General features: G+C 37.3%; 1 protein-coding gene across 5 annotated transcripts in view; it reads left to right on the forward strand.

Annotated features, from left to right (window-relative positions):
• SEC24A (SEC24 homolog A, COPII coat complex component) overlaps nucleotides 1-10731 on the forward strand; it is a 65993-nt gene extending 55262 nt beyond the window's left edge. For all 5 annotated transcript variants that reach the window (XM_037150867.2, XM_053672766.1, XM_053672765.1 and 2 more), the window contains 6 exons: nucleotides 1113-1288; nucleotides 2647-2784; nucleotides 4369-4473; nucleotides 5232-5324; nucleotides 9938-10041; nucleotides 10308-10731. In XM_037150867.2, the coding sequence (XP_037006762.2) occupies nucleotides 1113-1288; nucleotides 2647-2784; nucleotides 4369-4473; nucleotides 5232-5324; nucleotides 9938-10041; nucleotides 10308-10422 (731 nt within the window). In that variant the 3' untranslated portion in view covers nucleotides 10423-10731. The remainder of the gene's footprint in view (nucleotides 1-1112; nucleotides 1289-2646; nucleotides 2785-4368; nucleotides 4474-5231; nucleotides 5325-9937; nucleotides 10042-10307) is intronic.
• The last annotated feature ends 1949 nt before the right edge of the window (nucleotides 10732-12680 follow it).

A 12680-nucleotide genomic window follows, 5' to 3' on the forward strand; every position in this document is an offset into this window, starting at 1 on the left:
CGTTAGTATTCTCATGTATTGTTAAAAGTTAAAGATTGTGACTGAAGGAATTTGAGAGTCACTGCATTTATTTTTTAACTAATACTTTTCGGTAATAGTATTATCATTTTAAGTATCTTTATTATTATCACCAACAACTATAATGTATTATCAGACAGTATTATGGATTTAAAAAATTTTTTCATAACAGTTTTTTTCACTGTTACTAAATTTGGTTGATTCCAACATGCACACTTTTCACATTTTATCAAAATCAGGTTGTCTTAAATGGATGAAGTCTTAGAGTTATTGTTGACTAGGTAGCAGTAGTCTTCATTTTTTCTTGCCTATGTACAAATTTGTTCATAGCAGTTTATAACATCACTTGATTGGGTATATTTTTGGTACCACATGAATTTAGTAGTAGTTTGAGAGGTTTTCAAAACAATGTAGTGTTTTTAGTATTGAAAAAAACTTTTGAGTGTGCAGAATGAATGTATACAGAATAGCATGACAGATGATGAACATAATTAATCCTTGAAGAGTTCTTTCAATAAATATAAGAACAATTCTCTGTATTAAAAAGGCATGTATGTTTAGCGCTGGCCGGGTGGGTCAGTTGGTTGGAGCATTGTCCCAACATGCCAAGGTCGTGGTTCTGATCCCGGGTCAGGGCACATACAAGAATGAATGAGTGCATGCATGGGGAAGTGGGGACAACGAATGGATGTTGCTCTGTCTCTCAAAAATAAGAAGAATAAGAAGTAAAAAATAAAAATGCATGTATATTTAATTGCAGAGTTTTTCTTTCTCAGTGGTGTATACAATAAAATAGTGGATTACAATTAATAACATCTTAGAATCTATGAAGTGCAGTTTTCCTACTTTACAGATAAGATACCTGAGGCTTATGAAGGTTAAGTTACTTGCCAAGTTGTCATACAGCAAGGAAATAGCAGAGCAGCATTTCTACAGACATTGGTTGGATTCTCCAGAGTATCCGCTTTTCACTGCTACATTTGGCTCCTTGCATACACAATAAATTGGAGAGAGAATTTGTATAACTGAAAACTGGCTTTTCTGTTCTGTGGGAGTTAAACATCTGTTTTCTTTTTCTCTTGTTCCTCCACTAGCTGTCGACAGGTCCATGACCGCCAGTCTGAGTGATGCTCGGGACGCCCTCGTGAACGCCGTCATAGACTCCCTCTCAGCCTACCGTTCTTCGGTCCTCAGTAGCCAGCAGCCGGGGCTCATGGTTCCTTTTTCTTTGCGGCTTTTTCCACTCTTTGTGTTGGCTCTCCTTAAACAGGTAAGAGAATCAAAACCAGAAATTAACACAGTGAAAATGTCAAAAGGCAGAATATTTTTCATCTGAGCCCCATAAACATTGCACATATAACTTTTTGCCAGCTAAGTTTTCTGAGGGCAAGGACCCTAACACTCACTAACACCTGACACCACATTTTGTTTGTTACTTCTCCCTTGCTAGGGTTTTTGTCCGTGAGCACAGGGTTTTTATCTTTTTCACTCATCACTTTGTTCCAGCACCTAGAGCAGTTCCTAGTACATGGTAGGCAATAAGTAAATATTTTTTTAATGTATAAATGAAACTTTCCTTCTTTCATTTTCTATAGTACTCTTTCTTCTTTGTTAGTGACTATCCACATACCAATTTTAAATATCTTAAAACCCTTTTAAAGTCTCCCTTTACTCATAGTTAATGTGCTTGTTTTAAGGCATAATTTCATTGCTGTTATCTCTCCACCTCTTTTTATTCCTTTCCATCACTAGGAATGCTTAAAACCTTACCTCAGAATTTCATTATTCTCTGCCCTGCCTGGTGTGGCTCAGTGGGTTGGATGCCATTCCACAAACTGAAAGACTGTGGTTTGATTCCCACGTAGGGCACATGCCCGGGTCACCGACCAGGTCCCCAGTTGTGGGCGTGCAAGAGGCAACAGATTAGTGTTTCTCCTGCACATATATGTTTCTCTCCCTCTCTTTCTCCTTCTCTTCCCTTTTCTCTAAAAAATAAATAAAATCTTTAACAAAAAGAACTTCATTATTCTCCCTGAAGCTAATATATCAATTAAAACTTACAATTACCTATTAAATTCTAATCTGATGGGTAATTTTTCTTATGTGTATTATTATTTTCCCTGGTTTGTATGTAAACTTTGTGCATTGTTTAATTTCTCTAACTGTGAGAGAAACCAGGGTAACTAACCACCATTGACCTTCACCCTGCATTTGCAGACCACTTAGATCTTTGGTTCTTCATACATTATTTATTTTATTTCATTTTCTCATAGATGTGTTTAGTTTGTCATCTGTAATATAATGTTATCCTTCTTGTGGTGTTTGTTTTTATATAACTATCACTACATGGTATATAGAGTGTTTAGATCTGTTTCACTGATGAGGAAACACACACCAGAGGGATGCAGTGACTGCTGTGTTCAGTCATTAATTTCTCAAGACTTTTAGATGGGGATAGACCCCCAGTTTAGTACCTGTGTGCGACTTCTTAAAAGACATATCTCAAAGAATAATTAACAGCAAATTTGCTGATTTTGTCTGAAGATTTTTTTTAATAACTGATATTTGCAAAGTTTTACAAGGATTTTTTAAATTCCTTTTTTTGGTTGGGTGTTTTTTTTGTTACAGAAATCATTCCAGACTGGGACAAATACACGTCTAGATGAACGCATTTTTGCTATGTGTCAAGTGAAAAGCCAGCCCTTGTTTTACCTTATGCTCACCACTCACCCCAGTCTGTACAGAGTCGACAATCTCTCAGATGAGGTAAGATTAATTCATTTTTTAGTGGCCTGTACTTGAAGGTTTATGCACCTAGTTATATTCAGTCCTATGCAGAAATGAGCAAAGTGTTTTTAAGGTTTTTATTTTATTCCTTTACTAGGTCTATGAGAAGAAATTTTGGTTTTGGGGAAGTTCTGAAAATGGTGCCTTTATTTATTTCTAGAGCAGATCTAAATAAATAAAGAGATTGGCAGATTGATCAGAGCAACCTAGGATTCATTTCTTTAAACAGATTGATCTGAACGGAGCATCCTGAGCATCCAAATACATCTAAACACCCAGGCCAATGTTCATTGTAATGGTGTTCTTCAGTTAAAGAACAGTTTTTATCTAAGTTGTAACATTATTTGTCCACAATAGGAAATTTACCCAAGTTAAGATCCCAAGCACAAAAAATGCTGTCATAATTTTTCTTTCTAAAATTGTAATCAAATTAGGATGTTACAAGTAATATTTTGGCTAAAACTTTCAAAATTTAAAGAATTCAAGACATCTTGCATATAGAAGGGAAAAATTGCCTATGAAACCTGTGGTAACTTTTAGCAAATGAGAACTGTTGAAAACACTATTAGTTTGTATTACAAAAATAATAACTCAAGATTAATCCTGTGTTTAACAAGTTCAAATAGTTAGACCTACATTTTTTCACATTAAAATGGCACATTAACATAAAAATATAAATGTGATGTATTCTATGTCTATAATATGGAAGCCACCAGAAGGAAGGAGGAGAAAAACACCCGTTAGCTGCATTCAGAGACAAGCGCCATTAGCATGTCAGCGTGTGTGTGTCAGGACTCGAGCCTGGGGAGGAAAGTGGATGGCGGCGCTGAGCCACGAACCGCAGGAGCGGGCAGGGCGGAGCTGCTCTCAGGGTCGGCTCCGGCTCAGAGTCTGCGTTGCCTCGTTCTTTAAGATCAGTCTTCTCTACAAGACTAGAAAACAGCCACTGATGTCGTCCCTTCTTTACCACCAGAGAAAGAAAAGGCTCTCTTTTCTTAGTTCATATTAGAAAACCTCTAGGGGGGATTTCTGGTTGGTTTACTGTATCTCTTGCTCCCCAAATGTCCTGCAGCCAGAGGTCTTACAAATAAATAGTTATGAATATTTAGAGGTGCGTGTGTGTTTTTAGATAACAGTATTATACTCAGTTATAAATGAGAAACTTCCATTTCTGGCCTCAACAAATAAACTATTGAACTCTTGTTTGTATTATGCTCCTATCTTCCTGCCGGATGTGCATGTCCCCAGGCCAGGCCACCAGCCACGATCACTAACTAAATTCCAGGCTGTATGTGAAGCCTATATGAATCATTTATCTGTTCAGGATATATGGATATCGATTTCATATTACTGTATTAGTTTTTAAAGTAATAGAAGATCAGAAGCTGTTGTATTGGCTTTATTGGGGTTTTTACAGTGGCTTTGTTTCAATAAGTGATAAATATTCTTCACCTTTTTTCATATTTAAGTATGAATATGAATATGTGTAAACATTTTTTGGTTAATTGTGACTCCACATTACAATTGTATGTAAAAGCTTTAATCTTTTGTTTCCTTCCTCAGGGAGCACTCAACATCAGTGACCGAACTGTACCTCAGCCGCCTGTTCTTCAGCTTTCAGTGGAGAAGTTGAGTAGGGACGGGGCTTTTCTCCTGGACACTGGCTCTGTGAGTAGCCTGTCGGATTCCGACCCTTAGTTTTGCACTCTGTCGTATCTTCTCGGCCCTCAGTATCTCTCTCCCTCAACGGGTACTTCTGTGTACTTCTGTATTAGTCACCTTCTGCCTCTATAGCCTCCTTTCATACCAAGCATAAAATGTCTCATCTGGCCCTGGCTGGTGTAGCTCAGTGGATTGAGTGCGGGCCTGCGAACCACAGGATTGCAGTTTGATTCCCAGTCAGGGCACATGCCTGGGTTGCAGGCCAGTTCCCAGCAGGGGACACACAAGCGGCAACCATACCTTGATATTTCTCTCCTTCTCTTCTTCCCTTCCTCTCTAAAAATAAATAAATAAAATCTTTTAAAAAAAGTTTAAAAAAATGTCTCATCTTGGTAAGTAGTAGTTGTTAATTAGTTCAGGTGAAGGCTCTACATTATCACTAAACTTACATTTACATTTTGATCTTTTAAAAAATTACCAGTGGTGCCCTGGCTGGTGTAGCTCAGTGGATTGAGCGCAGGCCTGCAAACCAAATGATTGCCATTTGATTCCCAGTCAGGGCACATGCCTGGGTTGTAGGCCAGTTTCCCAGCAGGGGACACACGAGTGGCAACCATACATTGATAATAATTTTCCTCTCTCCTTTCCCTCTAAAGATGAATAAATCTTTAAAAAAAACCAAAACAAAACATTACCAGTGGGAAAGGTGAGTCAACAACTCACTCTTAATCTACATCTCAAAACAATTCTCTTCCTGTCCCCAGGTGCTGATGCTTTGGGTTGGAAAAAATTGTGGACAAAATTTTCTCAGCCAAGTTCTAGGAGTTCAAAACTATGCATCAATTCCACATACTATGGTAAGACTGTCTTAGAGTGATTGTAATGCGCTTAAAGAGCATTTCAAATGTGGCAAAAAACTCGAAGACCCCATTTTGAAATCATAGCATAATACTAAAGTATTTCCAAAACAGAAAATGTTCCCATAGATTCTCTTTCAATTGAAAATACGCATTTTATGTTTTGAAGGCATTTTATAGGTTATTTTGATCATTGACTTATGTTTTCTCAATTTAAAAAAATGTTTGAGTTCTAGTTGAAATACAGTATTTTATTAGTTTCAGGTGTACAACATAGTGATTAGATGTTTACATAATTTATGAGTGATCATCCTGAAGACTTATCTGTTTTTATGTGGCTGGTAGTAGACTATTTCTTCAGAGAAAGTAATGGATTTCATTAATGGCAAAAAGAAAAAAAAGAAAGAAATAGCTTGCTGCTATTAGCATTAGTTCATAGCTTTCGTTGTTTTTGTTGTAAGTGTTTTGGGCATGAGGTTCTGCTGTTCTTTGGCAGGGTTCTCTTAACTGCTGCTTTGGAGTGACAAGGCAATTGCCTCATAAGCAAATCACTTGTGATCAGTGTCAGCTGGACCACTATTGATTATTGAAGAAAGTAGTAGTGGACTCTGTCACTACCTCTGTGACCTTGGACAAGTAACTAACAGTCTCATTTGTAAATTAAGAATGTTGTTGCTTAGAGAAGAGTAATTGAAATAATCCATGAGAAGTCATTTGTTAAATTATATGGCATTTGGATAGTTTTAAATTGAAAAGTGAGAATTAATTATAACATGGTCTTATTTAGTGTTATATTTTTTTTAGTTCCTATCAATTTGTCAGCAACTTTGGAGTGTGTGCTTTATGTCAGCATTTTTTCATATTTCTGGGTTTAACTCCATTCATAGAAGTCATTAGGAGATTCTTGTACTTAAAAAAAATGTCAGGCTGCTACTTCCAGCCAAGATGGAGGCGTAGGTAGACACACTGTGCCTCCTCACACAACCAAAATAAGGACAACAATTTAGAAACAAAATAATAACCAGAACTGACAGAAAATTGAACTGTATGAGAGTCTGACAACCAAGTGGTTAAAATAGAAACATTCATCCAGACCGGTAGGTGGGGCAGAGTTGGGTGGCCGGGCAGAGAGGGGTCACAGCGATAAAAATGGTGGCACTGGGCACTCAAGGCAGCAGCTGATAGGCCCGGGGTGTACAAGACGGCAACTGGTAGACCCCAGGTGTGGGATGGCAGCAAGCAGACCCAGCGAGGTGGTGGATTGTGAAGCAAGGCATGGCACGCAAAGTGGCTGGCTGACCAGGTGGCCCCACATTCGGGCACAGATAAACCAGGTGAAACTGGGGAGTGAGACAGACCGCACAACTCAGGGTCCCAGCAACAGGAAGTAAAGCCTCAAAACACAGACTGAAAACACCTGTGGGGGTTGAGGTGCTGGGAGAGACTCCCAGCTTCATGAAAGAGTTCATAGGAGAGACCCACAGGGTGTTAGACGTACACAAGCCCACCCACTCGGGAACCAGCACCAGAAGGGCCCAGTTTGCTTGTGGTAAGTGACAGAGGGGACTGAAATATGAGAGCGGACCAAGTGCCATTGTTTCCTCTCTGACCCTGCTCCCACATACAGCGTCACAAATTAGCGATACTGGTTGACTTGCCCTGGTGAACACCTAAGGCTCTGCCCCTCACTTGTAACAGGTATGACAAAGAGCAAAAAAAAAAGGTCCAAATGGAAGAACAGATCAAAGCTCCAGAGCAAATACAACTAAGTGACAAAGAGATAGCCAACCTATCAGATGCACAGTTCAAAGCACTGGTGATCAGGATGTTCACAAAATTGGTTGAATTTGGTTGCAAATTAGATGAACAAATGAAGGCAATGCTAAGTGAAATGAAGGAAAATGCATAGGGAACCAATAGTGATGGGAAGAAAACTAGGACTCAAATCAATGGAGTGGACCAGAAGGAAGAAAGAAACAACCAAACAGAATAGAATAAAGAAACAAGAATTCAAAAAAATGAGGAAAGGCTTAGGAACCTCCAGGACATCTTTAAATGTTCTAACATCCAAATTATAAGGGTACTAGAAAGGGAAGAAGAAGAGCAACAAGTGGAAAACTTATTTGAACAAATAATGGAGGAGAACTTCCCCAATCTGGCAAAGGAAATAGACTTCCAGGAAATCCAGGAAGCTCAGAGAGTCCCAAAGAAGTTGGACCCAAGAAGGAACACACCAAGGCACATCATAATGATATTAGCCAAGATTAAAATGAAGGAGAGAATCTTAGAGGCAGCAAGAGATAAGGGGACAGTCACCTACAAAGGAGTTCCCATCAGACTGTCAGCTGATTTCTCAAAAGAGACCTTACAGGCAAGAAGGGGCTGGAAAGAAGTATTCCAAGTCATGAAAGGCAAGGACCTACATCCAAGATTGCTCTGTCCAGCAAAGCTTTCATTTAGAATGGAAGGGCAGATAAAGTGCTTCTCAGATAAGGTCAAGTTCAAAGAGTTCATCATCACCAAGCCCTTATTATATGAAATGTTAAAGGGACTTACCTAAGAAAAAGAAGATAAAAAAACAAGTGTAGTAAAATTACAGCAAATTCACAATTATTAACAAGCACACCTAGAACAAAAGCAAACTAAGCAAACAACTAGAACAGGAACAGAAACCACAGAAATGAAGATCACATGGAGGGTTAGCAACAGGGGAGTGGGAAGAGGAGAAGAGGGAGAAGGTACAGAGAATAAGTAGCATAGATGGTGGGGAGAAAATAGGGAGGAGAGCAAGAATAGTGTGGGAAACATAGAAGCTAAAGAACTTACGACACATGGACATGAACTAAAGTTGGGGTGATGTGGGTGGGAGGGGGTATGCAGGGTGGAGGGGAATGAAGGAAGGAAAATGGGACAACTGTAATAGCATAACCAATAAAATATATTTTAAAAAATGTCAGGCTTTGGCCGGATAGCTCAGTTGGTTAGAGCATCATAACCAACACCAACAATCATTAAACCCGATACACCAAGGTTACGGGTTTAATGCCCAGTCAGGGCACATACAAGAAACAACCAATGAGTGCATAAATAAGTGGGACAATACGTTGATGCTTTGTCTTTCTCTCAAATCAATAAATAAAAAAATAAATTAAAAAATTAAAACATGTAAGTGCCACTGGTTCTATTCCCAGTCAGGGCACATGCCTGGGTTGCAGGCCAAGTCCCCACTTGGGGGCACACAAGAGGCAGCCACACATTGATGATTCTCTCCTTTCCTTCCTCTCTCTCTAAATATAAATAAAAATAAAATATTTTTAAAAAATTAAAACATATGTTTTAATTTAGAGATTATAGCTAGGATTAGCAGGAGCTTTGGGCTTTGAGTAAAACCAGTGGTCTGAATGACTAGATATTTTAATGAGGAGATGAGATATTGTCATATTTGTGACAGCTGCTGGAAGGAACCAGTTCTAAATGTTGTAATAAAATGAAGAGAAGAGTTAGGATGTTCTTCTAGATCAGGGCTCAGCAAACTATGCCAAGACGGCCTGCCACTTGTTTTTTGTTTTTTAATTTATTGACTTTTGAGGAAGAGAGAAATATTGATTTGTTATTACACTTATTTATGCATTCAGTGGTTGATTCTGGCAGACCACATACACTTGTATGTGTTCTGGCTTAGGACTGAACCCACACTTTGGCTTTCAGGTTGATGCTCTAACCAACTGAGCTACCCAGCCAGGGCCCCATTTTTGTAAATAAAGTTTTCTTTGAACATAGTTGTGTTCAGTCACATGTATATTGTCTGTGGCTACTTTAGTGGAACAGTGGCAGAGTTGAGTACTTGCAACAGAGACTAAACGAACTGCAGGCCTAAAATATTTACCAGCTGGGTCTTCAAGAGGTTTGCTCATCTCTTACTAGAAAATAATGGTTGCAGAACCTCAAGCACCTCCCCGACCTCCTGAATCCTATCTGTAGTTTCAGGAAGAACCCAGGTGCTCTGATACAGCAGTCCCCTGTTTATCTGTGGTTTTGCTCTCCATGGCTTCAGTTACCCACAGCCAGCCACAGTCTGAAAACATTGAATAGGAAATTCCAGAATAAATTTAAAACAGTATATAAGTTTTGAGTTGGACGCTGTTCTGAGTTGCATGATGAAATCCCACACCATCTCTCTTCATTGCCTGGGATGTGAATCATCCCTTTTCTGATGCATCCACGGTGTGTGCACCACCTGCCCAGTAGTCACGTGGTAGCCGTCTCAGTATCAGATCCACTGTCAGGGCATCAGAGTGCTTGTTTTCAAGGAGCCCGTTATTTTACTTACTAATGGCCTCAAAGTGCAAGAGCAGTGCTGCTGGCAATTAGGATATGCCAAAGAGAAGCTGTAAAGCGCTTCCTTCCTTTAAATGAAAAGATATGTATGTATGTATGTATGTGAAAAACATAGGGTTCAGTACTATCCGTGATTCTAGACATCAGCTGGGGATCTTGGAATGCAGCTCCCATGGATAACGGGGTACTATTGTACATGATAAAATTTGAGAGTTACTTTAGGATGATACGTATGGTTAGAGTTAAGTTCAATATTGCTGGTTTCTGTTTAATAGACAGACCTTCCGGAACTTGATACACCAGAATCTGCCAGAACAATAGCTTTCATCTCTTGGCTTAGAGAACAAAGACCATTTTTCCCAATACTTTATGTAATAAGGTAAGTTGAATTTTCATTTGCTAATAGTGACAGTGTGTTTTACCCTGCAAATACTTACTTTGAGTCATAGATATATGATCTATTGCTTAAGTAAACCCTTTAGAAGAACATAGAAAAAAATAAAAAGAATTTTCAAACATTACTGAATTATGCTTTACATCCCATTGTAAGTAAACAATGTGTGAAAAGCATTGTGAAAAATCCTGTTTATTTTACTATTATATTTTATCTAATGTATATAAATATTTTCCTTCTATTTTCCTAAGGGATGAGAGTCCAATGAAAGCAAATTTCCTCCAAAACATGGTAGAAGACAGAACGGAATCTGCATTATCATATTATGAATTTCTCTTGCATATACAACAGCAAGTGAATAAATGAACAGGTGAAGATATTTGGCTTAGTTATTTCTAAGGAAATACCTTCCTATTAGGTTTGCGGACTGATGTGATGATTACATGTTCTCACTGTGATTTCAACAAACTATAGCAAGTAAAAGACTACAGCAGAGAATCAAACATGCAACTCTGAAATACTGTACTCTTCAAATCAGAATATACCTAAATATGATTGGATACCTTTTTTCTTTGCTGCCAATTATGTTTGAGTTGTTAAGGATTGAAATAAGATGAGATTATTGCAGAGGCAAAGAGGATTTTGTAAAATAAAGACTTCTGTGTTCCAAATGTATATTTCTCTCTCTCTCTTTTTTATTATCTCAATTTTGGCTGCTGCATTTAAAACCTCACAAGACTACATGTTGCAGGGAAGTTACAAATTGAGTGATAATGATCTTTCTAAAATAAAAAAAATTTGTCAGAAGTAAATAGTATTCTAGAAAATAGATATAGAAATCTATTTTCTATATCTATTATAGAAATCTATTCTAGAAAATAAAAGATTCTAGAAAAACTAGAATCTATTTCCCCATACCTGTCTTTTTCTTAATTAAGGAAGAAAAAGGATCATCATGTTAACTGAACTAAAACTAGAGTAAACTAACTCTAGTCTAGCTTGAAGAGAAGATTATGAAATAACAGTCAAGCTTTAAAATTTGTCAGTATTCTCAATACTTGAACAAAATCACCTGGATTTGATGTGAAAACTAATTCAGTGGTTTTCTGATTTGACTGCAAAAGACTTGGACACACTGTCTTACTCTGAATGGAAAAGAACCTGAGCTGTCTTCATTATATATGTTGGGACTGGCAATGACATTAGGGAGATGAGAAACCTTGGTTACCTTGATCCTTTGAGTGGGTATTTTTTGTCTGCTCTGTGATATATAATAAATGTGTTATATTGATGAAATGAATATGAATGAGAGAAATTGTTTTCTTAAATGCTGTCTAAAATACATCAGTAACATTTTTCTGAGGAGTTTTACTAATGAAATTGAAAGCCACTCATAAGGTGTCTATTCTTGGATAGTGAAACTTCTTAAAGCATGAATGCTGCTGTTTGATTTAATGGGTATTAAGATGACACAAATTCAGTAGATTGAAGTTATTTAGGAAAGAAACTTGATTTCGGAACATGCTCAAGAGACTGCTTTTTTTGATTCAGCCAGAGAAATATTATAGTCAAAACCATTAAATAAGTTTACAAATAGGTAAATTATACATTTGTATATTTAAAGTGCTGTGAGGGAATATCTTTAAAAGAGTTTGGCCCAGTTTTCACAGATATACCTTGTATGAACTTATTAAAGATGCTCATGTGTAATACTTGAGGAAAAGATTTTTGTTTGTTTTCATGGGTTAGAAAAATGTGTTTACAATCTTGGTCTCATATGATCACCAATGAAATGATAACTATCAGATTTACAGCAATATGAGCTGACTTAAATGAGTTGTTTGGGATAGGGAAAAAGCAGGTCCCACTGGAGTATACACTACTATTTATTAGCCAGACAAGAATAATGAATTGTGTTTTATAAAGATATCTCCCTTAAGCAGTGTTATGATTTACTTTCAGTATGCAAGTTGTACATTGAACTGGAAATATGCTTGAAAGCTGCTTCAGTTCTTAGGAAGCAGTTTTCACACTGTAGCAAATTAAAATTTATATTTCCCCTCTTTCAAAGAAACAGTCATTATTATGCACTGATGTTTCTTAACTAAAATTCTCTTCTTAATGTGAATTTTGAGTGTTGATGTTTGTAGATCCTTTCTTAATTGTAGTGAATAATGTCCAGAGGGCAAAGTCTGTGCTTCTAGGGACAGTAATCTTCCTGTGCCTCACTTCATCCCTTTGCGGGTGTGGCTCTTGTTATTACTCCACGCTTCGTTCATGTGTTTCACACATTTGCTTTGAAAGTCTTACTTTAAAAAGTTATTTTAGATATTGTGTAACATGTGCAATCTAGGATAATTTTATTATAATAGCCAGGTCATTAAAAACCGTAACTTCAGTTAGGATTCACAATATTTGTTCTCTGGATAATGAGGGAACAAATGAACCTTTTGGAAATGTTGATATTAAGCAATCATTTTTTGCAATATTAAAGTGCTTTTTAGTTTGATTTTTTTTTGCAGTAGGGCACTTAATCTTGTATTACTTTTTTATGCAAAGCAACTAATTTACACTATGCCATATTTTTTTTATTGTAGTTGTAAATTATGAAAGATCCTTGAATT

This window comes from Artibeus jamaicensis, unplaced genomic scaffold, assembly GCF_021234435.1.
Source record: "Artibeus jamaicensis isolate MK-2021 breed Jamaican fruit bat unplaced genomic scaffold, CSHL_Jam_final contig_786, whole genome shotgun sequence".
Classification (NCBI taxonomy): domain Eukaryota; kingdom Metazoa; phylum Chordata; class Mammalia; order Chiroptera; family Phyllostomidae; genus Artibeus; species Artibeus jamaicensis.